Source organism: Lathyrus oleraceus, chromosome 3 (genome assembly GCF_024323335.1).
Source record: "Lathyrus oleraceus cultivar Zhongwan6 chromosome 3, CAAS_Psat_ZW6_1.0, whole genome shotgun sequence".
NCBI classification, from domain to species: domain Eukaryota; kingdom Viridiplantae; phylum Streptophyta; class Magnoliopsida; order Fabales; family Fabaceae; genus Lathyrus; species Lathyrus oleraceus.
In genome coordinates this window covers 89,994,187-90,019,034 of record NC_066581.1, presented here as the reverse complement: position 1 = coordinate 90,019,034, position 24,848 = coordinate 89,994,187, and the positions used below count along the sequence as shown (strand labels likewise).

Below are 24,848 nucleotides of genomic sequence, written 5' to 3'. Positions count from 1 at the left end.
ATGTCCCAAAAAGATAACGAGTCTTTTAAGGAATATGCACAACAATGGAGGGAAGTGGCCTCACAAGTCGAACCACCCTTTGTTGAGAAGGAGTTAGCAGATTGGTTCATGGATAGAGTTAAGCTTATGCTCTATGAAAGGATGGTGAGTAGTGTATCAGCAAGTTTCTCTGACTTGGTTGTCGTGGGTATTAAAGTTGAGCTTGCATTGAAAAATGGAAAAATGATAACCACCATTGAAACATCCGGTAACAATGTCAAAAAAAATTCCATTGGTTTTCAAAGAAAAAAGGAGGGTGAAACGAACATAGTGTCAACCAGTCAAAGAAGGAGTCACTCGTGGAAGAAGCAACAACAACAAGTTTCCCAATAATAACTAACTTATCCAGTGCAATATATCCAATAACCGTATGTGGCAGCAATCACACTGGCTTTCAACCAACCATAAGCTCTTATTTATCAATCTGTTCAACAAGCACAGGTATACCAACAAGCATCTATGGCACCAGTTTATCAATAACCAAGGGCTCAAGCTCCGCGTCCGCAAAATCTTCCAAATCAGAATAGGGTATGTAGATGTTTTTGATTGACTGCATTTTATGTTAAAACACTTACTGTACTTAGATGTCTTGACTGATGTCATGACATGCTTAAGTAGTATGCTGCAGGATTAGCTAATACAGGATTTACTGGATGTCAAACTGAATGTTATGACATTCATTCATGACAACATTTTCTGGATGTCAAACTGAATGTTATGACATTCATCCCTGACAGCAGATGCTGAAGTATAGGCTAGTTTTTCTATTATGTTTCAGTATTTATCTCAGGCTGATTTTCAGGAAACTAACAGCTGTGCTAAAATTAAGAGACCTAACATATAGCCTATTTGTTAGCACCCTATTGTGTGGAAATTGGGTTAACATGCTTAACCTTAATTTTGGGAAATTCAAGTACAAGGCCCAAGTACTGCATTAGAAAAGGATGGCAATCCTACTTTCAGCAACTCAGGGATTTGAAGCGTGAAGAATTAAATATATCATTATATATCCTTGCTGTACTTACATTGTGTCTGGAATTAGATTTTACTTGTGAGCCAAGCAATTATCACCTAGATGATTGCATTGGACTAGGGTGTTTATTGAGTTGTAATTATTGTGTCACTCTAAGATTTTAAGCGTGAGTGTTGTGTTTCTTGATTAAAGCTTTTAAGCACAATCAAGAGTTGTTTGAAGTATACCTTCACCACTGAATTTAAAAGTCTTAATGGTTGTAATCACTCCTGTGATTGAGGGGGAGTGAGTAGGTACTCAGGTCTTAGTTTAGATTGAAATTGCATTGGATAGGTCTTAAGTGATAGGATTAAACTGGTGGTTTAAGTCCTGAATTAATACCTCTTATAGTGGATTTCCTCCCTGGCTTGGTAGCCCCCAGAGTAGGTGTGTTTGTCACCGAACTGGGTAAACAATTCTCTGTGTCATTTATTGGTTTTTACATTTACTTTCTGCATACATTACATGTCTGCGCAGAATTGGATGTCATAACATCATGTGTGACATCGATAGTCTGTTACTAGAATTTCAATTGGCATCAGAGCAGGCACCCTGCCTGTTAGTTTCTGGGTGAGATCTAGGGACGTTACTTTCTAGTACCATGGACAAGGATGTAGGATTCTCAAATAGACCACCCATGCTGGATGGTTCTAACTATGATGACTGGAAACCTCGTATGATAGCCTTCTTGAGGTCTCTGGATAGCAAGGTCTGGAGAGCTGTCAACAAAGGATGGGAACATCCAACGAAGACAGGTATAGATGGAATCATTATGCAAATTCCTGAAGAAGAGTGGGACAAAGAGCAAGAGGCATTAGCCCTTGGAAACTCTAAGGCTTTGAATGCACTGTTCAATGGGATAAATAAGAACATTTTCAGACTGGTGCATCACTGTGAATTGGCTAAACAAGTTTGGGATACTCTCAAAACAACTCATGAAGGTACCTCCAAGGTAAGGATGTCTAAACTCCAGATGCTGACTACTAAGTTTGAAAATCTGAGGATGAAAGAGGATGAGACTATTCATGACTTCCACATGAATATTCTTGAAATTGCAAACACTTCTGGAGGCTTAGGAGAGAAAATGTGTGAAGAAAAACTTGTAAGAAAGATTCTCAGGTCATTGCCCAAGAGATTTGCCATGAAGGTTACTGCTATAGAAGAGGCTCAAGATATATGCAATATGAAGGTTGATGAGCTTATTGGTTCTCTCCAAACTTTTGAAATGGGCTTGTGTGAGAATGTTGAAAAGAAAAACAAAAGCATAGCTTTGGTATCAAATACTGAAGAGGATTCAGAAGAAGGGAATATTGGAGGTGATGAAAGTATATCAGAAGCTATAGCCATGCTTGAAAGACAGTTCAACAAGTTCATAAAGAAGATTGATCAAAAAGGTAGACCAAATGTCAAGAACACTTCATATGACATCAGTAGAAGATCAAAATCTGAAGAAAAGTCCAACCAAGGCAAGGGAATCCAGTGTCATGGATGTGATGGTTTTGGACACATTAGAGCTGAATGTCCTACCTTCCTCAAGAAGCAAAAGAAGGGACTATCTGTCACCTGGTCTGATGGAGACTCTGAGAGTGAATGAGAAGGAGAATCTGCAAAACATGTCACTGCACTAACTAGTGTCTGTGCCTCTGACGATGACTCAAGTGGAGATGAACTTACATTTGATGAACTTGCTGCTTCATATAAAGAGTTATATGTCAAAAGTGCAGAAGTGTGTCTACAAGGAGAAAAGCAGAAGAAACTTATCAAGGAGCTGGAAGCTGAGAAGAAGAAGCATCTGACAGTCATAGATGATCTAAATGGTGAGATAACCTTGCTGACCTCTAAGCTAGACCAAATGACAAAATCCATCAGAATGTTGAATAAAGGAACTAACATTTAGGAAGAAATTCTAAAGGTGGGACAGAAATCAGGAACCATGTCTGGTTTAGGCTTTGTTAAGGAATCCTCATCTGAATTCAAAAGCTCAAAGGTTGAAGTTCAGAAAATCAAGCAGAAGTCACAACCAATGTCACAACATCATGGAAACAGGAGGATTAACCATCAAAAGAAGAAATTTCAAAGATGGAGATGCCACTATTGTGGAAGATTTGGTCACATAAAACCCTTCTGTTATAGGTTGCATGGTTATCCTAACCAGACCCCTCAAGTCAGACCTAAGCAGAAGGCACATAAGCATAATGCCCCTATCAAGAAACAACAATGGGTTGCTAGAATAGCTCACACATCTCTAAGGGCATCTACCAAAGAAGACTGGTATTTTGATAGTGGTTGCTCAAGACATATGACTGGGATGAATAACTTATTGGTAGATATACAACCTCATACTACCAGTTATGTGACCTTTGGTGATGGAGCTAAAGGAAAAACCAAAGGTGTTGGTAAGCTGGACAGTCCTGGAGTTCCAGAACTGAATAATGTATTGTTAGTAAAAGGACTAACTGCTAATCTCATCAGCATAAGCTAGCTATGTGATCAAGGCTTCAATGTACAGTTCACTAAGGAAGAATGTGTTGTGACAAATGGAGAAAATAAGGAAGTTATGAGAGGATCTAGATCCAAAGATAACTGCTATCTATGGGAACCTAAAGTCTCAAACTACTCCTCAATGTGCTTCTTAGCCAAGGAAGAAAAGGAAGTGAAGTTGTGGCATAGAATACTTGGACATCTTCATTTAAGAGGAATGAAGAAGATCATATCCAAGGAAGCAGTTAGAGGAATCCCAAAGATGCTTATTGATGAAGGAAAAGTCTGTGGAGAATGTCAGGTTGGCAAGCTAACCAAGATGTCACATCCTAAGCTTGGACATCCTACAACATCCAAAACTCTGGAACTTTTGCACATGGACTTAATGGGACCTATGCAGGTTTAAAGTCTTGGTGGGAAGAGATATACTTATGTGGTTGTTGATGATAAAGATGAAGAATCCAATGTCATAGAGGATGTTGGAACATTCCTTGAGACTTCAACAGAAAATGTACAGGATACTCCTCCTGGACTTGAGTTAGAAGCATCCAACAAGGTGCCTTCTATCAGGATTCAGAAAGACCACCCTAAGGATCGTATCATAGGAGATCCCAATAGTGGGGTGATTACCAGATCAAGGGAGAATAGCTCAAATTCCTGCTGTGTATCCAAGGTTGAACCTAAAAATGTGAAAGAAGCTCTGACTGATGAATATGGGAGTTAGTTCCAAGACCTGAAGGGACTAACATCATTGGTACCAAGTGGATTTACAAGAACAAGTCTGATGAGAAAGGAGTAATCACTAGGAATAAAGCAAGACTAGTGGCACAAGGGTATACTCAAGTTGAAGGGGTTGATTTTGATGAGACTTTTGCATCTGTTGCAAGACTTGAGTCAATAAGGTTGCTGTTAGGTGTTGCCTGCATTCTGAAGTTCAAATTGTTCCAAATGGATGTGAAGAGTACCTTTTTAAATGGCTACTTGAATGAAGAAGTCTATGTGGAACAAACTAAAGGGTTCAGTGATCCTAATCTACCAAAACATGTGTACAAGTTGAGGAAAGCTCTGTATGGATTGAAGCAATCTCCTAGAGCTTGGTATGAGAGGCTGACTGAATTTCTGACTACTAATGGTTACAGAAAAGGAGGGATAGATAAGACTTTATTTGTGAAGGATGAAGATAGAAAAATCATGATTGCCCAAATATATGTGGATGATATTGTGTTTGGTGGAATGTCAGATAGAATGGTGAAACATTTTGTTAACCAGATGCAATCTGAATTTGAAATGAGTTTGGTTGGGGAATTGACCTATTTTCTTGGACTGCAAGTTAAACAGATGGAAGATTCTATGTTTCTCTCCCAAAGCAAATATGCTAAGAACATAGTTAGGAAGTTTGGTATGGATAATGCTAGTCATAAAAGAACTCCCGCACCTACTCATTTAAAGTTAACTAAAGATGAAGGAGGTTCTAGTAATGATCAATGCTTTTATAGAAGCATGATAGGTAGCCTACTATATCTAACTGCTAGTAGACCTGATATTGCCTATGCAGTTGGTGTGTGTGCTAGATACCAAGCAGAACCCAAAGTGAGTCACTTAAATCAAGTCAAGAGGATTCTCAAGTATATTAATGGGACTTGTGACTATGGTATGCTCTACTCTCATGGCTCTAAGCCTATCTTATCTGGGTATTATGATGTTGATTGGGCTGGGAGTGTTGATGACAGAAAAAGCACATCAGGAGGATGTTTCTTCTTGGGAAACAATCTCATATCTTGGTTCAGCAAGAATCAGAATTGTGTATCATTATCCACTGCAGAAGCTGAGTACATAGCAGCTGGAAGCAGTTGTTCCCAACTGGTATGGATGAAACAGATGCTGACTGAGTACAATGTCACTCAGAATGTCATGACATTATTCTGTGACAATCTCAGTGCCATCAACATTTCAAAGAATCCTATCCAACACAGCAGGACCAAACATATTGACATTAGACATCACTTCATAAGAGATCTGGTAGAAGACAAAGTGATTACCTTGGAACATGTGGCAACTGAACTACAACTTGCTGACATATTTACAAAGGCTTTGGATGCTACTCAGTTTGAAAATTTAAGGGGCAAGTTGGGAATATGTCTTTCTGAGGAATTATAGCAACTAAGGATGTTAGGAATTTACTGTTTAATATTTCAAATTATTAAACAATTGAAAGTGTGCTCTGAAGAATGTGTTGATGGCAAGTCTAAGGAATTCAGGACAGTGTATGTGAGAGGCAAGTGTGTAAATTTCTCTCCTTCAGTGATCAACAAGTATTTGGGAAGGCCTGATGAAGCTCAACCTGAGCTTGAGGTGACTGACAACAAAATCTATCAAGTCATCACTTCTAATCAGGTAAGGAAGTGGCCTCTCAAAGGAAAATTGGTGGCAAGTAAACTGAGTGTTAAGTATGCAATGCTGCACAAGATTGGAGCTGCTAACTGGGTTCCCACCAATCATAAATCTACAGTTGCTGTAATGCTTGGAAAGATTATATCCGCTGTTGGAACCGAAGCCAAATTTGACTATGGCTCCTATATTTTTGATCAAACTTTGAAGCATGCAGGAAGCTTCAGTGTGAAGGGTCCTATAGCCTTTCCTTCTCTCATCTGTGGTATTGTTTTGAATCAGTTTCCAAACATCTTAACAGAGAATGATTCTGTGAAGAAAAGAGACAGCCCTATGTCCTTCAATCATAAGCTGTTCCTAGGTACCCATGTCCCTGACATTGTCATGACAACAGGTGAGACATCACGTGTAAGCAATCAGCCAGGTAAAGCTGCTGTCATTGCAATGCTCAAAGAAACCTGCAGGGAATTAGAGGCAAGGAAGCTGAACTTGGAAAAATTGATTAGCACTTTGGAGATGACTGAAGGTGATGTGCTAGCTGATGGTGGAGAATTTGGTGAAGCTGCTTCTGTTGCAGAAGAAGCTGAAAGACAAGGTGAAGAGGGAGAAGTAGATGTCAGTCCTGATGATGGCACAGATGATGATGCTAACTCTGAGTCAGATGACTAGAACATCTCCTGTGTTTCTGAAAATAGCTTGTATTTTTAATTTTTTTGGTCTGTAATATTAAGTGTTGCTTTGGCAACATTTTTGACAAAAAGGGGGAGCAACACTTGTACCCCAGGACAACAGATGTCTTTGAAGTTGAAGGTCCTCTAAACAAGAGGTTATGTTGCTGTTTGCTCTCTGTTTGTTCTTCTCTTATGTTGCTGCTGTTTGAAGTTTAACTTCTATGTTTGCTAAATGTCTTAGCTAATTTGATTCTCTGATTGGATGTGTGCTTTCTGCTGCTGTGAACTCTGTTGTGATGCCAAGTTGTTTTAGCCAAAAATTTGCCAAATGGGGAGTTTGTAGATGTTTTTGATTGGCTGCATTTTATGTTAAAACACTTACTGTACTTAGATGTCTTGACTGATGTCATGACATGCTTAAGTAGTATGCTGCAGGATTAGCTAATACAAGATTTACTAGATGTCAAACTGAATGTTATGACATTCATTCATGACAGCATTTTCTGGATGTCAAACTGAATGTTATGACATTCATCCCTGACAGCAGATGCTGAACTATAGGCTAATTTTTCTATTATGTTTCAGTATTTATCTCAGGTTGATTTTCAGGAAACTAACAATTGTGCTAAAATTAAGAGACCTAACATATAGCCTATTTGTTAGCACCCTAATGTGTGGAAATTAGGTTAACTTGCTTAACCTTAATTTTAGGAAATTCAAGTACAAGGCCCAAGTACTGCATTATAAAAGGATGGCAATCCTACTTTCAGCAACTCAGGGATTTGAAGCGTGAAGAATTAAATATATCATTATATATCCTTGCTGTACTTACATTGTGTCTGGAATTAGATTTTACTTGTGAGCCAAGCAATTATCACCTAGATGATTGCATTGGACTAGGGTGTTTATTGAGTTGTAATTGTTGTGTCACTCTAAGCTTTTAAGCGTGAGTGTTGTGTTTCTTGATTAAAGCTTTTAAGCACAATCAAGAGTTGTTTGAAGTATATCTTCACCACTGAATTTAAAAGTATTAATGGTTGTAATCACTGATGTGATTGAGGGGGAGTGAGTAGGTACTCAGGTCTTAGTTTAGATTGAAATTGCATTGGGTAGGTCTTAAGTGATAGGATTAAACTGGTGGTTTAAGTCCTGAATTAATACCTCTTATAGTGGATTTCCTCCCTGGCTTGGTAGCCCCCAGAGTAGGTGTGTTTGTCACCGAACTGGGTAAACAATTCTCTGTGTCATTTACTGGTTTTTACATTTACTTTCTGCATACATTACCTGTCTGCGCAGAATTGGATATCATAACATCCTGTGTGACATCGATAGTCTGTTACTAGAATTTCAGGGTACAAAGAGGTAGACCTCATTTCGCTCCAATCCCTATAACGCACACTGAGTTGTACCCATCATTACTACAAAAAGGCTTGGTGACTCCCAGACCTTTAGGTCCTCCACCGGATCCTTTGCCTTCACGGTACAACCAAAATGCCCATTGTCCTTTCCATGGGGGCGCCCCTAGGCATGATTTGGAACCATGTTATGCTTTGAAGCATATAACGCGAGAGTTGGTTGAGAAGAAGATCCTTTCATTTAGAGATGTTGAACCCAATGTAAAGAGTAATCCTCTGCCTGCGTATGGCGCTGTTAATGCCATTGAAGACATATCTAATATTTGTATAATCAAAAATGTGGAAAAGGTTAAAACTTTGTTTATAGAATTCCATGCAATATTAGTGGGAGATGGCCTGGTTGATACCTTTCATGATAACTGTGAAGAATGTGCCATTTACCCAAGAGGGTGTAAATTGGTACGAGCCGATATTCAAACCTTGATGTATCAAGGTGTTTTACAAGTTTGTGGTCCTGCAACAAATGAGGAAATTTCAGTGATTAAACCCTTTTTCAATCTACTAGAACCTATTGAGATAACCTATTGAAGAAAGGATGTTGTTTATCCATCACCCGTAGTAGTCTGTATGCCTACCTCATTTCCCTTTGAAAGAACTAAGGTCGTATGTTGGAAGTATGACATAACTGTTGTAGATGGAAAGCCTGAAGATGTTGAATGTGAAAAGAGCTTGAAGGATGTTGATGTAAATATCACAAATATCGCAGGGACAAGCAGAATGACCCACAGCGGTCGAATTTATACTCCTGGCTTCAATATAACCCCTCAAGAACCGACAAAGGAAGCTACGACTATAGTTCTTGCCAAAGAATCTGGAGTGGTACAGTTGTTGCACCCCAAAATTTGCCCTCTATTTTTAACTCTAACCAATTTTTTGTTTCACATTCATTTGCATCATCTTCATAGCATAACATTTTTTCTGTCTTAATATTAGCCGGAATAATTTCTCGAAATTTACAAACAGACTGGTCAAATTAACTTTTTAACTGTGCCTAAAATTAGTCAACGAAAAATGTCAGGTTTAAGTTTGCAAATGTCGGTAACATTAATCTGCGGTTCACGTGGTTTAATTTGACATGCTAAAAATATTTTTACGACTATTTTTGGTCATATGTTGATCAGTCTGAGCGGTTTAAACGGTCATAATTTTTATTTCAAAATCCGACCAAACGCTGTATTTTTCCGAGTCATTTATTTCGCGCTGATTATTTTGACGTGTTCATTTCATTTTTTCGAGCATTTTGGTGCCCGACTTTTATTTCTTTTGAGTCTATTTATTTTTATGTTGGGTCTAGAATAAATAAATAGGTTAATTAGTTTTTATTTTAATTTTAACTATTTTAATTATTTAACTTTATTCAGTTTTTAATTTTATATTGGGTCTAGAATAAATAAATAGGTTAATTAGTTTTTATTTTAATTTTAACTATTTTAATTATTTAACTTTATTCAGTTTTTAATTTAATATTGGGTTTCAAAATAAACTTAGGCCCATTATCATTAACCTCATTTGTTCCTATATATATTTACTAGCATGACTGATAGAGGGAGGCCAAAAGACAGAACAAAAAAGAGAAACTGAGAGTGGCTGATCTATACTATCGTACACACAGTTTGGTAATAGTTTCTATATGATATATACTTTATCTATTTTGTTGATATATTTGTTACTGTGTTTCAAATACATGTTCATATATGTAACTAGTGTGTTAAATATATATATATATATAATATATATATATATATATATATATATATATATATATATAATATATATATATATATATATATATATATATATTTCTATTTTATGTTATAATTTGATTATGTTTTCGGATCGGATCGTGTCAATACGCCGTTTTCACATATACGTGTATGAGGCGTGACATTTGTGTTATCCGATCCAGTTGCGATGATCGCAATTTTGCGCTAGCAACGCCGTTGTTTTTTTTAAATTCATTTTTTTTTATATATACATATATTTAGATCTGTACATTTTTTTTCATAACTAACTACCCTGATTTTTCCTAAACCCTGACAATTTCGCCACAAACTCTAAATTTCAAACCTAAAACTTTAACCATGTTGTTTCCTCTAAACCATAAACCTTTTCTTAAACCTTAACAAACCTTATTATTATTTCCTATTTTCGCTCATTTTTATGTTATTCATACACTGTAACTGCTTCGCTCTTGTAATATTTTAAGTTTTAACTTGTAATATTTTCAGTTTTACTTTTCGCCATCTTTATTATGTAACTGCACCAAAGCGTTGTAATAATTAGGATTTTATTTTCTGCCATTTTATTTTTCTGCCATTTTATTTTTCTGCCATTTATTTTTCTGCCATTTAAATTCCTGCCATTGATCCTATATTAACTGCGTGGTTTAGTAATGTAGGGCGTGAGAACCTACTAAATTAATTATTTAATATTTTTCTATAACCTTTATATTTTTTGTAAATAAATAATAAATACTAACTATTTTAATAACTTTTTTTTATTACTTACTTATAATAATAAATCCTTATATATTTTGTAAATAAAATCTAATTGACCATTTTTCTAATTGAAAAATAATAATAAACCTATTAATCTAATAATTTGATATTTTCTATAATCTTTATTTATTTTGTAAATAACAAACTTAATATTTTTCATATAACTCTTTTATTTTATAATTTGTACATTAATATATTTTAAATTCTTTTATTATTACTAATTTATTTTAAACACATATTTTTCTAATAACTTCTAAAAAAATCTAACTTGTTTAACCTAAAATAATTTCTTTTAAAATTCTAACCTTTTTATTATCACTTTATTATTATTGTTATTTTATTATTGCTTTATTACCATTGTTTATTTATTATTTTATTATTATTTGCTTTTATCTATTCTATTTTTGCTTCATTATTTTCCTTATTTTAATTTTGTTTTATTTATAATATTAGGAACAAATGTATAGGTTGTAAATTTATTCTTTCTCGCTTGATTATTATGTATCTGTCTCATAGCCATGTAATAGTTTAGGAATTTATTTTTCTTGCTTTTATTTTTGTAAATATTTATTGCGTGGTTAGTAATTTAGGGAGTGCAAAAAACTAACTGTAAATAATTGAACTTAGAAAATTAAATTCAAGACAAATATCTGAAAAATAACACTCACACACGTAAGTCGACCTTTGATCGCCATCTGTACTTCCTAGGGTATTCCTCTTGGTTGCCTTCTTTAAATAGTCAAGTCCCTCGAAAATAGGGGTGTCTTAAGCAAAATCCCTTCAAACAGAAAAATCATCAAGTCCCTATAAACTTAAAAGATCAAGTCCCTACGAGGTTGCCTACATTATATTGATCTTGTCCCTTCGGTAAATATGATGATAGTCCCTACGAGTTGCTAAAGACACCCCTTATGTTGCCTTCATTGACCATACGATGACCCTACGCCCGTCCCTTAAACACATCCAAGGTAATGACTACCTATTCCTTAATAATAGGGACAGTCTTACCATTGAAAGAATATACGAGAACACGAAAGACTTAATCTAGGGTAGGTATCTCATAGTTACTTGCTCACACTTTTCAAAATTACTTTTACACCTCACAATTTCTAAACTAGGCTTTGTATACACCCATACGAGGGTCATTACAAAGTACTTAAAGAAATTTTTCTAATCACACACTACACTCTTGCAAACAAACAAAGTGAGCTAAGTAACTAAGAGCCCATGGATAACCATGGATATAAAGGGTGCTAATACCTTCCCTTTGTATAACCTACCCCCCGAACTCAAAATCTTTTTAAGGTCTTTTCTGTTCTTTTATGTCCTTTCCTTTTGGATAAAATAAAAGTCGGTGGCGACTCTTGCTATCCGCAACATTTAACTAAAGTCAGTTCTCCCACTGTGTTACAGAACTGGCGACTCTGCTGGGGACTTAATAAAAGAGGGGTACCCTTAGGAATTAGATCACTTTAAAATTGTTTGCCTTGTTTGCTTTATACTTATCTGTTGGGTGCTCTTATGTGTGAAAGACCCTAACCCGGATCTAGTGTACCTTAGGTAAATGGCAATAGACCAAGGAAACTGTACGGCGTATATCGATATGGTTGATCTGGTGGCCATAGTTAGTGTGACTTCTTGGTTGGTGCTTATGTTCCTTAAGCAAGTTGAGGATAATATGAGGCTGCCATATGTTGTCAATACACTAACTGACTTTTAGAACCTTAGTCATCCCATCTTGGCCTTTAGAAAGTAATGAGATAACCGGCTTTGGTGAAGACTGAAGTTGGTTGATACTCGATACTACACTCATTGAGATCCTAAACTTGGAGGGTTTTGGTTGGCAAGTAAGTTGCCTACCGAACAACCACCCTTGTGAAGGATCAATGATTTTGAGATCCCTTAGAACCTGGTTACTTTTGTAGGACAGGATGAATCAACTAAACTTCAGGGGAGGGTACTTACCTTTAAACCTCATGCAAGCCTTCAAACCTAGGGCTATTGTGTGACTTGTTTGTGTGTGCCACATGTTTGTGATTGAGCATAACATCATAGCATCATCATGCATCATAAGCATAGCATTTTCACTAACCATTTCAAGGACCAAAGGATTTATCTTTATTGCAGGTCATGGCTTCTGCTCGTAGGAATACTATCCGGATCAACTTTGTAGGAATACCTCATAAGCTTAAGGAATTGGTCTCTCAAGTTTCTGAAAACTCCCAGTTCATCAAGAGGCATGGTCACCTACTGGATTTAGTCACTTCAGGGTTCAATGAAGACATGATGAGTGTCCTGTTTTAGTTCTTTGACCCTAAACATCATTGCTTCACATTTCCCGACTATCAGCTGGTTCCTACAATGGAAGAGTTCTCCAAGCTTCTGGGTATACCTATTCTTGATCAGAAACCCTTCACAGGCTTGGAAAAAGAGCCTAAACCTGAAGTCATTGTTGCAGCCTTACATTTAAGGAAATCAGACATTGTCCTAGAAACAAGGAGTGGAGTTAAGGGTATTCTTGCTAAGGTATTGGTGGAGAAAGCTCAAGTATTCCTGAAGGCTATGAGTTATGATGTTTTTGAGGAGATCTTAGCCCTATTGATTTATGGCTTAGTACTGTTCCCCAATCCAGACCAGTTCATAGACGTACACGCCATCAACATATTTCTGACTCGCAATCCAGTGCCTACATTACTTGGAGACATCTTACACTCTCTTCATACCCGTACTACGAAGGCACGAGGAACTCTGATGTGTTGCATACCTCTATTATCTAGGTGGTTTATTTCTCACCTTCCTCGATCAGTGATGAAGAATGAACAAGGGTTCAGGTGGTCCAAGAGGATTATGTCACTTTCTCATTCAGATATTCGTTGGTGCTCTAGATCTATGGAGAATGTTACCATCATTGACCGTTGTGGGGAGTTCCCTAATGTGCCACTCCTTGGCATAAGAGTGGGCATTACCTACAACCCTTCTTTAGCTCTACGTCAGTTTGGTTACGCTTGGACTGATGGTCCTCATGACATGCTTATTCAGGGTATTATGTTCGACTACGACAACGATCTTCAAGGTTACCGTCAAAGGTTCATACGAGCATGGGGTAAAGTGAACAAGGTTGACAGCAAGACTCTGGAACCCAAGTACACTATTCCTATGGAACCATATCTCAGATGGGTACGATCTCGTGCTCAGACTCTTATGATGCCATATCCTGCTATCCTGCCAGTTACCATGGAGCCTGTTGCTGAAGGAGATACTTCTTACATCATTCTTCATCCAGACATGCCCACTGACATGGAAGAGTTACAGAGGTCCTGGATCCAGTTGAAGGAGCAAAGAGATACTTTTGAGACTCATTACAAGGCAAGTCAGGAAAGAATCCTGGAGCTAACAAAACAACTTCACGAGGAGCGGAATCTCAACTCATACCTCAACACAAAGAGGAAACGTCCATGGGAGACTTAAAACCCCATTTTTTGTATTCATTTCATTTTTATTGTAAGCCCAAGGGGCAAACAAGTTTGTTACTAATAAAAGATTACTTTTTCGTGGTTTAAACAAATTTAAATCCTACGGTCCTTGAAAACATTGCATAAGCATCTACATACCATATTATTGCATCACAGGTTTCTTATGAACATGTATCTTATCTTCTCGCTGTTTATTTCAGCAGAAATGGCTCTTGAACAGACTGTCAAGATCACTTCCAAGGGTCCTATCAAAATTACTGTTGAAGGCCTGGTGAAGACTGTTGCTGAAGTTAGAGTGCCTCCCATGATTATTACCACTCCTGGCCCTATTCCTTATACTTCTGATAAAGCTATACCCTGGAATTACGGTTCTGATGTTTATATCCATGGTGTTAAGCAGGAACCTTTGACTGATACACCTGTTACTGATGATAACCTTGATGTTGATAATATTGCTGGATCTAGTAAGATCACCAGAAGTGGAAGAATTTTCTCTCCTCCAGCTACCTCAAAAAATACAGTTCTTCCAACTACTACCTCCACTTCTGAGCCAAGTACTGATGCTCGAGGAAAAGGTCCTGTGGTTGAACCTGTGCAAGCTGAAGCACCGACTGCTGAAAATCTCTCTAAACAGATGGAAGAAGTGCTGAAGATCATTCGTAAGAGTGATTATGATATTGTTGACCAGTTGGGGCATACTCCCTCCAAAATTTCCATGTTGTCTTTGTTGCTGTGTTCTGAGGCTCATGCTAAAGCCTTGATCAAATTCTTAAGGACTGCTCCTGTACCAAATGAAATTTCTGTGGATCAATTTGGAAATTGTGTTGCACATCTGACTTATGATAATGGGTTAGGTTTTTCTGATGCTGACTTGACTCCTGCCAAAAGAAACCATAACAGAGCTTTACATATCTCCATTGAATGTAGGGGCACTACCTTGACTCATGTGTTGATAGACAATGGCTCTTCATTGAATGTAGTTCCCAAAGAGGTTCTGAACAAGCTCAGTCCTGAAGATGCTGTGTTAAGACCAAGTAATATAGTGGTGAGAGCCTTTGATGGTTCAAGAAGAGTGGTGCATGGAGAGATAGATCTCCCGATCAAAGTAGGCTCTCAAGTCTTCGATTCTACCTTCTATGTAATGGATATTCGTCCTGCGTACTCTTGTTTGCTTGGGCGCCCCTGGATCCACGGGGCAGGTGCTGTGACCTCCACTCTACATCAGAAGCTGAGATATCCAGTGAAGGGAAAGATCGTAACTGTTTATGGAGAGGAAGAATATATGGTCAGTCATGTGAATACATTTAAGTATGTTGAAGTGGAAGGTGAATATGTTGAGACTCCTTGCCAGACATTTGAAGTAGTTCCTTGGGTCGTTCCCGCTACTGAAGCTCCTCCTGTGGTTAAAAGAGTTCCTGTGGTTACCAGAGTACCTCCCACAATGGCTTCCCTCAAAGATGCTAGAGCTGTGGTTGAAGAAGGTGGTTGTACTATTTGGGGTCAGCTTCCCGCATTCCTTACAAGTCTGACAAGTTTGGTTTGGGTTTCACTGCAGAGTCCTAGAAGGCTGTTCGTCGTGCTCGTGCTGTTCGTATCACCAATCAAGGGAACATGAAAGATCAAATCAATGTTGTGGGTGACTATAATGAAGACTACAATCTGGATAACTGGATTTTTCCTACTGTGGGTGATGGGCTCAACAATTGGAAGACTGAAGACGTTATTCCTATCTCCTTTAGTCAGGAGTAAATACTATTACTGCGTTGTTATTTTTAAGCCCTGTGCCTTACCCGGGGCACAATGGTATGCTTGTTTCGGGATGTCATTTCATTTGCATACTTCATTCAATAAAAATCAATGGACGTTTCGTTTTCGTAAATATTGGGCTCTTTGTTTTTCTTTTATTTTATTTTCATCAGCTATGTGTTCTTACACACACCCACATCACTAAAATGCAGATCCTCATCCACCCTGGATCCTGTTGATAACAGTTCTACTATTGCCAATTATAATTTCGAGAATCTGATCTATCAAGCTGAAGATGGAAAGGATGAAGATTGTGAAGTACCTGTAGAGCTTGCTAGGTTATTACAACAAGAAGAGAAAGTTACACAGCCGCATGAGGAATCAATTGAGGTTGTAAATCTGGGTACTGAAGTAAACAAGAAAGAAGTCAAAATAGGAGCAGGCTTGGAAAACAGTGTCGAAGAAAGATTGAGTCGGATGTTACGTGACTATGTAGAGGTTTTCGCTGGAAAAATCAAGAGATGATATGGAATGATGAATGTCAAGAAGCTTTTGACAAAATCAAGAAGTATCTCCAAGAACCTATAAATCTGATGCCACCAGTTGAAGGAAGACCTCTAATCATGTATTTGACCGTGTTAGAAAATTCAATAGGGTGTGTGTTGGGGAAACATGACGAGTCTGGTCGAAAAGAGCATGCAATATACTACCTTAGCAAAAGGTACCGACTGTGAAACAAGATACTCCCAGCTCGAGAAAGCTTGCTATGCTTTGGCTTAGGCTGCTCGCCGACTAAGACAGTATATGTTGAATCATACCACTTTATTGATTTCTAAGGTGGATCTTATCAAATATACATCTGAGAAACCTGCTCTCTCCGGCAGAACAACAAGATGATTGCTGAACTTTGCACGCAGTTCAAAATAAAACACCATAACTCTTCTCCGTACCGGCCAAAGATGAATGGCGCCGTGGAGGCTGCTAATAAGAATCTTAAGAAGATCATACAAAAGATGACAGTAACATACAAAGACTGGCATGAGATGTTACCCTTTGCTCTTCATGGTTATCGCACTTCAGTGCGCATTTTGACAGGGGCAACTCCTTTCTCTTTGGTCTATGGTATGGAAGCAGTTCTGCCCATTGAAGTTCAGATCCCTTCCTTAAGAATCATGAAGGATGCAGGCTTGGATGAAGATGAGTGGATTCAGACTCGACTCGACCAGATAAATTTGATTGATGAGAAGAGGTTGGCAGCTGTTTGTCAGGGTCAGATGTACCAGAAACGGATGATCAAAGCTTTCAATAAGAAGGTTAAGCCAAAGGTATATCAGGCTGGTGACTTGGTAATCAAGCGTATCATACTACCACAGGGTGATCCTAGGGGCAAGTGGACTCCTACATATGAAGGACCATTTGTGGTCAAAAGAGTATTCTCAGGAGGTGCCATGATGCTTACTACTATGGATGGTGAAGACTTTCCACAACCTATAAACGCAGACATAGTTAAAAAATACTACGCATAAAAAGAGACCCGCTAGGTTGACTGGCCTAGGCAAAAATAAGGGCATCCCGGCAAACCAAAAGGGTTCGGGCAAAAATTAGGGATATATATAAAAAAAATGTACACCCGGCAAGTCGAAAACCTGAAAAGGCGGCTTGGGCAAAAAAGGGTATCCCGGTGGATTGAAAACCTGAAAGGGCAATCCAGGCAAAAGTTAGGGATTAAAGCGTATGACTATGTCTCGTTTGGATCACTCATGTAACTTCAACTGATGGTGCTACCTAAATCAAGTTCAAACAGATAAAGATCAATCCAATCGTTTCTGTCTCAACAGCAGAAGATGAGATATTTGAAGATAATGGCAATAGTAGAATTGAAACTCAATAGGATCATTTTTCACATAGCTGTTTTCTTTGTTTTATAAAAAATTTACGACGAATTCCTCTTACTAGGATTTCTGTCTCCTTGTACAAACTTGCCTATGTATAGGTCACTTTGTGATATAAATAAAATTTCATCTTTGAATCCAGATTTACTTTTACTCTATTTACATAAGCGAAAACGTCCATTGGTTGTGTTTGAATGTATGTATGCTTTTGAATACGATTGATGTCTACCAGAAATGCATAAAATGCAGTAATAGTATTTACTAAGGACGAACGAGGGTAGTAGTTCAACGAAGCTTCGCCGGTTCATCCCCACTACAAATCCCCAGTAGAGCAAATCTATCTTTATAGATGCTTCGAATTACGTCTCCCCTTGAATTTATGTCCATCTCTTTTATCCTCAGTCGGGATACTCAGGAACTTATTCCTTCAATAGAAGTACGACGAACGAATATGGGAAGTGACAAATACTATACTATCAAACAAGACGGGAACGAGTTCCTCATATTCTTCAGCAACGAATCGGGATTTATTTTCCCTAGCCAGCAGTTGTTATACAAAGATATCCGGACGCTTCAGGCCGCATGATTCATACATACATCATTTACATCATACCATGGCATATCCATAAGTGCATAATACATTTACTTAGATACACCATGCCATGCATACATATTGCATAAACTAACCTTTTCCTTGCAGGATGGTTATATACAGATAAAATACTATCAACAATTCACAACAGGTCAGAAACGATCTATACGAAGATCTAGTGCTGATACTTAATCATTACTCAAGGTGTCCTTGGATAGTAGGCAAACGGTCTATACGAAGATCTATTCCCTAGTCCAGGATATTTTCAGAAGATTTAATCCTGATATTCTTTTGTTCTTGAATAGTAGGCAAACGGTCTATACGAAGATCTATTCCCTAATCCAGGATATTTCCAGAAGAGATAATCATCATGAAGATTTATTTCTACTGGTCTATTCAACAATTCAAAACAGTTCAGAGACGATCTATACGAAGGTCTAGTGCTGATACTTAATTCAGAAAGAAATCGCCACGAAGATTTGGTTCTGACACTTCAATTAAAAGTATGTTCTTAGATACGATTCAGAGACGGCCTATACGAAGACCTAGTACTGATATCCAGTATCAACATCAAGATATTATCACCTCCTGATATTATGGATGGCATCTATAAGCCCATCTCCAGTTCTTCCAAGTGGCATCTTCAAGCCCACTTAAGCATATACAACCAGTCATCAGTGTTACTTTACGCACCGGCGAGTGCAAATTTTTGGGCTTTTGTGTTCAATCCCCTTCAACCTTCCAAGTCACGAATGGCACACAGGCGAATCTAACTCCTCAGGTTTCAGAAAATTGAACAGGGGCAGCTGTTGCACCCTAAAATTTGCCCTCTATTTTTAACTCTAACCAATTTTTTGTTTCACATTCATTTGCATCATCTTCATAGCATAACATTTTTTCTGTCTTAATATTAGCCAGAATAATTTCTCGAAATTTACAAACAGACTGGTCAAATTAACCTTTTAACTGTGCCTAAAATTAGTCAACGAAAAATGTCAGGTTTAAGTTTGCAAATGTCGGTAACATTAATCTGCGGTTCACGTGGTTTAATTTGACATGCTAAAAATATTTTTACGACTATTTTTGGTCATATGTTGATTAGTCTGAGCGGTTTAAACAGTCATAATTTTTATTTCAAAATCCGACCAAACGCTGTATTTTTCCGAGTCATTTATTTCGCGCTGATTATTTTGACGTGTTCATTTTATTTTTTCGAGCATTTTGGTGCCCGACTTTTATTTTTTTTGAGTCTATTTATTTTTATATTGGGTCTAGAATAAATAAATAGGTTAATTAGTTTTTATTTTAATTTTAACTATTTTAATTATTTAACTTTATTCAGTTTTTAATTTTATATTGGGTCTAGAATAAATAAATAGGTTAATTAGTTTTTATTTTAATTTTAACTATTTTAATTATTTAACTTTATTCAGTTTTTAATTTAATATTGGGTTTCAAAATAAACTTAGGCCCATTATCATTAACCTAATTTGTTCCTATATATATTTACTAGCATGACTGATAGAGGGAGGCCAAAAGACAGAACAAAAAAGAGAAACTGAGAGTGGCTGATCTATACTATCGTACACACAGTTTGCTAATAGTTTCTATATGATATATACTTTATCTATTTTGTTGATATATTTGTTACTGTGTTTCAAATACATGTTCATATATGTAACTAGTGTGTTAAATATATATATATATATTTCTATTTTATGTTATAATTTGATTATGTTTTCGGATCGGATCGTGTCAATACGCCGTTTTCACATATACGTGTATGAGGCGTGACATTTGTGTTATCCGATCCAGTTGCGATGATCGCAATTTTGCGCTAGCAACGCCGTTGCTTTTTTTAAATTCATTTTTTTATATATACATATATTTAGATCTGCACATTTTTTTTCATAACTAACTACCCAGATTTTTCCTAAACCCTGACAATTTCGCCACAAACTCTAAATTTCAAACCTAAAACTTTAACCGTGTTGTTTCCTCTAAACCATAAACCTTTTCTTAAACCTTAACAAACCTTATTATTATTTCCTATTTTCGCTCATTTTTATGTTATTCATACACTGTAACTGCTTCGCCCTTGTAATATTTTAAGTTTTAACTTGTAATATTTTCAGTTTTACTTTTCGCCATCTTTATTATGTAACTGCACCAAAGCGTTGTAATAATTAGGATTTTATTTTCTGCCATTTTATTTTTCTGCCATTTATTTTTCTGCCATTTAAATTCCTGCCATTGATCCTATATTAACTGCGTGGTTTAGTAATGTAGGGCGTGAGAACCTACTAAATTAATTATTTAATATTTTTCTATAACCTTTATATTTTTTGTAAATAAATAATAAATACTAACTATTTTAATAACTTTTCTTTATTACTTACTTATAATAATAAATCCTTATATATTTTGTAAATAAAATCTAATTGACCATTTTTCTAATTGAAAAATAATAATAAACCTATTAATCTAATAATTTGATATTTTCTATAATCTTTATTTATTTTGTAAATAACAAACTCAATATTTTTCATATAACTCTTTTATTTTATAATTTGTACATTAATATATTTTAAATTCTTTTATTATTACTAATTTATTTTAAACACATATTTTTCTTGCTTTTATTTTTGTAAATATTTATTGCGTGGTTAGTAATTTAGGGAGTGCAAAAAACTAACTGTAAATAATTGAACTTAGAAAATTAAATTCAAGACAAATATCTGAAAAATAACACTCACACACGTAAGTCGATCTTTGATCGCCATATGTACTTCCTAGGGTATTCCTCTTGGTTGCCTTCTTTAAATGGTCAAGTCCCTCGAAAATAGGGGTGTCTTAAGCAAAGTCCCTTCAAACAGAAAAATCATCAAGTCCCTATAAACTTAAAAGATCAAGTCCCTACGAGGTTGCCTACAATATAATGATCTTGTCCCTTCGGTAAATATGATGATAGTCCCTACGAGTTGCTAAAGACACCCCTTATGTTGCCTTCATTGACCATACGATGACCCTACGCCCGTCCCTTAAACACATCCAAGGTAATGACTACCTATTCTTTAATAATAGGGGCAGTCTTACCATTGAAAGAATATACGAGAACACGAAAGACTTAATCTAGGGTAGGTATCTCATAGTTACTTGCTCACACTTTTCAAAATTACTTTTACACCTCATAATTTCTAAACTAGGCTTTGTATACACCTATACGAGGGTCATTACAAAGTACTTAAAGAAATTTTTCTAATCACACACTACACTCTTGCAAACAAACAAAGTGAGCTAAGTAACTAAGAGCCCATGGATAACCATGGATATAAAGGGTGCTAATACCTTCCCTTTGTATAACCTACCCCCCGAACTCAAAATCTTTTTAAGGTCTTTCCTGTTCTTTTATGTCCTTTCCTTTTGGATAAAATAAAAGTCGGTGGCGACTCTTGCTATCCGCAACATTTAACTAAAGTCAGTTCTCCCACCGTGTTACAACAGTCAGCGTTGCAATAGGGTGAAGCGGTTAAATTTCTGAAAATGATAAAGAAAAGAGACTACAAAATAGTCGATCAGCTACATCAAACACCGTCAAAAATATTTATCATATCCTTGCTTCTGAACTCCCAAGCTCACAGGGAGGCTCTACTTAAAGTGCTTGCCCAAGCTCATGTTACTCAAGATATAACGGTTGGCCGATTCGACGGGGTGGTCGCCAATATCACAGCTTACAACACTCTAATTTTCAGCAATGAAGAGTTTCCTAAGGAAGGAAAGAATCACAACCGCGCCTTACATGTATCCATAAAGTGCCAAGAAGATGTTCTAGCTAGGGTTTTATTTGACACTAGATCTTCCCTCAATATTCTACCAAAAAGGGCACTTGCTAAATTGTCTTACCAAGGGTCAGAGATGAGACCCAGTGTGCTTGTGGTTAAAGCATTTGATGGTTCCCGAAGAACAATGATTGGGAAGGTAGAGCTACCAATCCAAATCAGCCTGCATGTATTCCCTATCATTTTTAAAGTCATGGACATCAATGCCACTTATAGCTTCCTTTTGGGACGTCCATGGATACATGTTGTTGGGGCAGTGACTTCTACTTTGCATTAGAAAATGAAGTTTGTCGTCAACAACAATCTCGTCATTGTCTCAGGCGAAGAATATTTCATCATTAGTCAACTCTCCTCTTTCTGTTATATCGAGGCTGATGAAGATGCTTTGGAAACTTATTTCCAAGCACTTGAGACAACCAATGCCACACTTGCGGAAGTAAAGGACCCGTTGAGAAAGCCAATTTTTCATTTACATATTTGAAAAGCGTGAAGTCAACAATTGAAAGTGGAGGCCCTACAGGTTAGGGGCAAGTCATCGAGAAAAAAGATCGTTTTGGTTTGGGGTACAAGCGTTCTGCTAAGAAAGGAGCCATGGTCCCTACAAAGGACCACATACAGAGCATTAAAGAATTCTTCCTAAGCACATGTTTTATCCATGGGGATCAAGTCGGTGCAGTTGAAGATGACACTGAAGATGAAGAAGCATCAAATTTGATATAACGGTGTGAAGCATCTTTAACAAATTGGGTTGCAGTTGAGATTCCATAAGTTTTTCTCGTGTCAAAGTAATTGTGTTTTCCTTTGTTTATTTTTTCAAAATCCCTACTTATGCCCAAGGCTAACAGATCATTTGTAAGGCCATTTTAAATTTCAAAAATTGTTATGACAAATAAAGAGCATTTTGTTCAAATTCTTATTATTTACTGTCTTTCTTACCTGAAAATGGCAATCTTTTCAAAAAAATAACAATAATACAAAAAAATTGTGCATTCTTATTTCCATTTTTCTAATAAAGCAATCATTCAAAACATGCAGAAAAACCAATAAACCAGTTGAATCCGATGACCCTACTACTTCCTATAACTTTGAACCTCCTATCTACCAAGAAGAAGAGGAGGGTGAGGAAGATTGTGGCATCGCGAAATGGAAAGGCTGCTCGAGCACGAGCCCAAGGCCCTTCAGCCACATCAAGAACCGATGGAGACAATCAACCTTGGCACCAAGGAAGAGGTCAAAGGTTGTACTACACTTGGGGAAAGCATCAAAGAAAGATTGTTCAAGTTGCTACAAGAATACGTGGATGTATTTGCATGGTCGTATCAGAATATTCCATGTCTAGATACCGATATTGTTGTCCATAAGCTGCCACTACAGCCAGATTTCCCACTAGTGAAGCAAAATCTCCGAAGAGCGAGACTCAACATGGCTCTAAATATTTTTGACGAGGTGAAGCGTTAGTTTGATTCCGATTTTCTAGCAGTTGCGAAGTACCCCCAATGGGTAGCTAATATTGTGCCAGTACCAAAAAATGATGACAAAGTTGGGATGTATGTTGATTATAGGGATCTAAACAAGGCTAGTCCGAAGGACGATTTCCCTCTGCCACATATTGAGACTTTGGTAGACAACACTGCTAAGTTCGTAGTCTTCTCCTTCATGGATGCATTCTCGGGTTATAATCAAATTAAGATGGATCTAGAAGACATGGAAAAGACCATATTCATCACCCATTAAGGAACATTTTGCTACAAGGTAATGTCATTCGGTCTCAAAAACGCTGGGGCAACTTACCAAAGAGTAGTTGTCATTCTTTTCCATGATATGATGCATAAGGAAATTGAGGTTTATGTCGATGATTTGATCGCCAAATCCCAAAGCGAAGGGGATTATTGTAGAGGTAAATTCATGACCATTAAGCTATGGATAAACTTAACGTCAATAAAACCAGAGTCGCCACCGCGCTTTTATTGTTTCCAAAGGAAAAAGGGAAAAGTACGAACAAAACCCAAAGATAAGAAGTTTTCAAATCAAAACTAATAAAATGCCAGAGATTACAGGTAAGGGGGTTGGCTACATAGAGGGAAGGTGTTAGCACCCAAAGTGTCTTATGTACTCCTAGGGAGCCCTTTTTTATGTGTGTATGTGTTTTGGTATAAAAGATGTTTGTAATTGAGCGTTTCCTTTCCCTCTTTTGGGATAAATAACGCCATCGCGCGAAAGTAATAAATAGAGTGTGGGGATGAGAAAAGAATTCATTAATTATATTTTTGTGTTTGACAAGACCTTCGGACTTATGCCTACGTACCAACATAAAAATGAGGGATCAAAACCTCGTAATTCATGGTATCAATTTCAAAATGAGTGGATTGCTTTTTTAATCAAAAGTTTAAATTTAAAAGAGGCACAAAGGCCCAAAAGAGTTTGAATGAGTGTTAGTTCTTTTTGTCTTTTGAAATTCTAAGTCAATATGGTTAAGTTCATTTACAAATTTGATTAAGAAAACAATTTAAAAATGCAATGGCATAAGGCCAAAGTTTCTAATTTGCAATATAGTCTAAGTTTTGAAATCACAAGCAAAGAAGGTTTTTGAAAAGGGGGAGATATTTTGAAATTTAAGAAGTGGTAGAAGATGAAGAGACTAATCCTAAGCATAAAATTAAAAGTTAAGAGTTGAAAAGACTTGACCAATGGGATGCAATCCAACAAACAAGAATGTCATATAGAAAACCCACTTTCCCTTTGGACTTTGAATCAAGCAATATCAACAAGAAAATAGCAATATGGAGATTAAGGCATCAAATA

General features: G+C 36.9%; 1 protein-coding gene across 1 annotated transcript; it reads left to right on the top strand.

Moving 5' to 3' along the window:
* Positions 1 to 6,589, top strand: LOC127129842 (uncharacterized). The gene is made up of 2 exons (XM_051058960.1): positions 1 to 247; positions 5,748 to 6,589. Exons 1-2 carry the CDS (start codon positions 1 to 3, stop codon positions 6,587 to 6,589), a joined length of 1,089 nt encoding a protein of 362 aa, XP_050914917.1.
* Positions 6,590 to 24,848: the final 18,259 nt, after the last annotated feature.

Coding starts and splice junctions, on each gene's coding strand:
- LOC127129842 (XM_051058960.1), top strand. CDS start 1: ATGTCCCAAAAAGATAACGAGTCTTTTAAGGAATATGCACAACAATGG. Junction 248..5,747: donor AACCACCATTGAAACATCCG/GTAACAATGTCA, acceptor AACAATTGAAAG/TGTGCTCTGAAGAATGTGTT.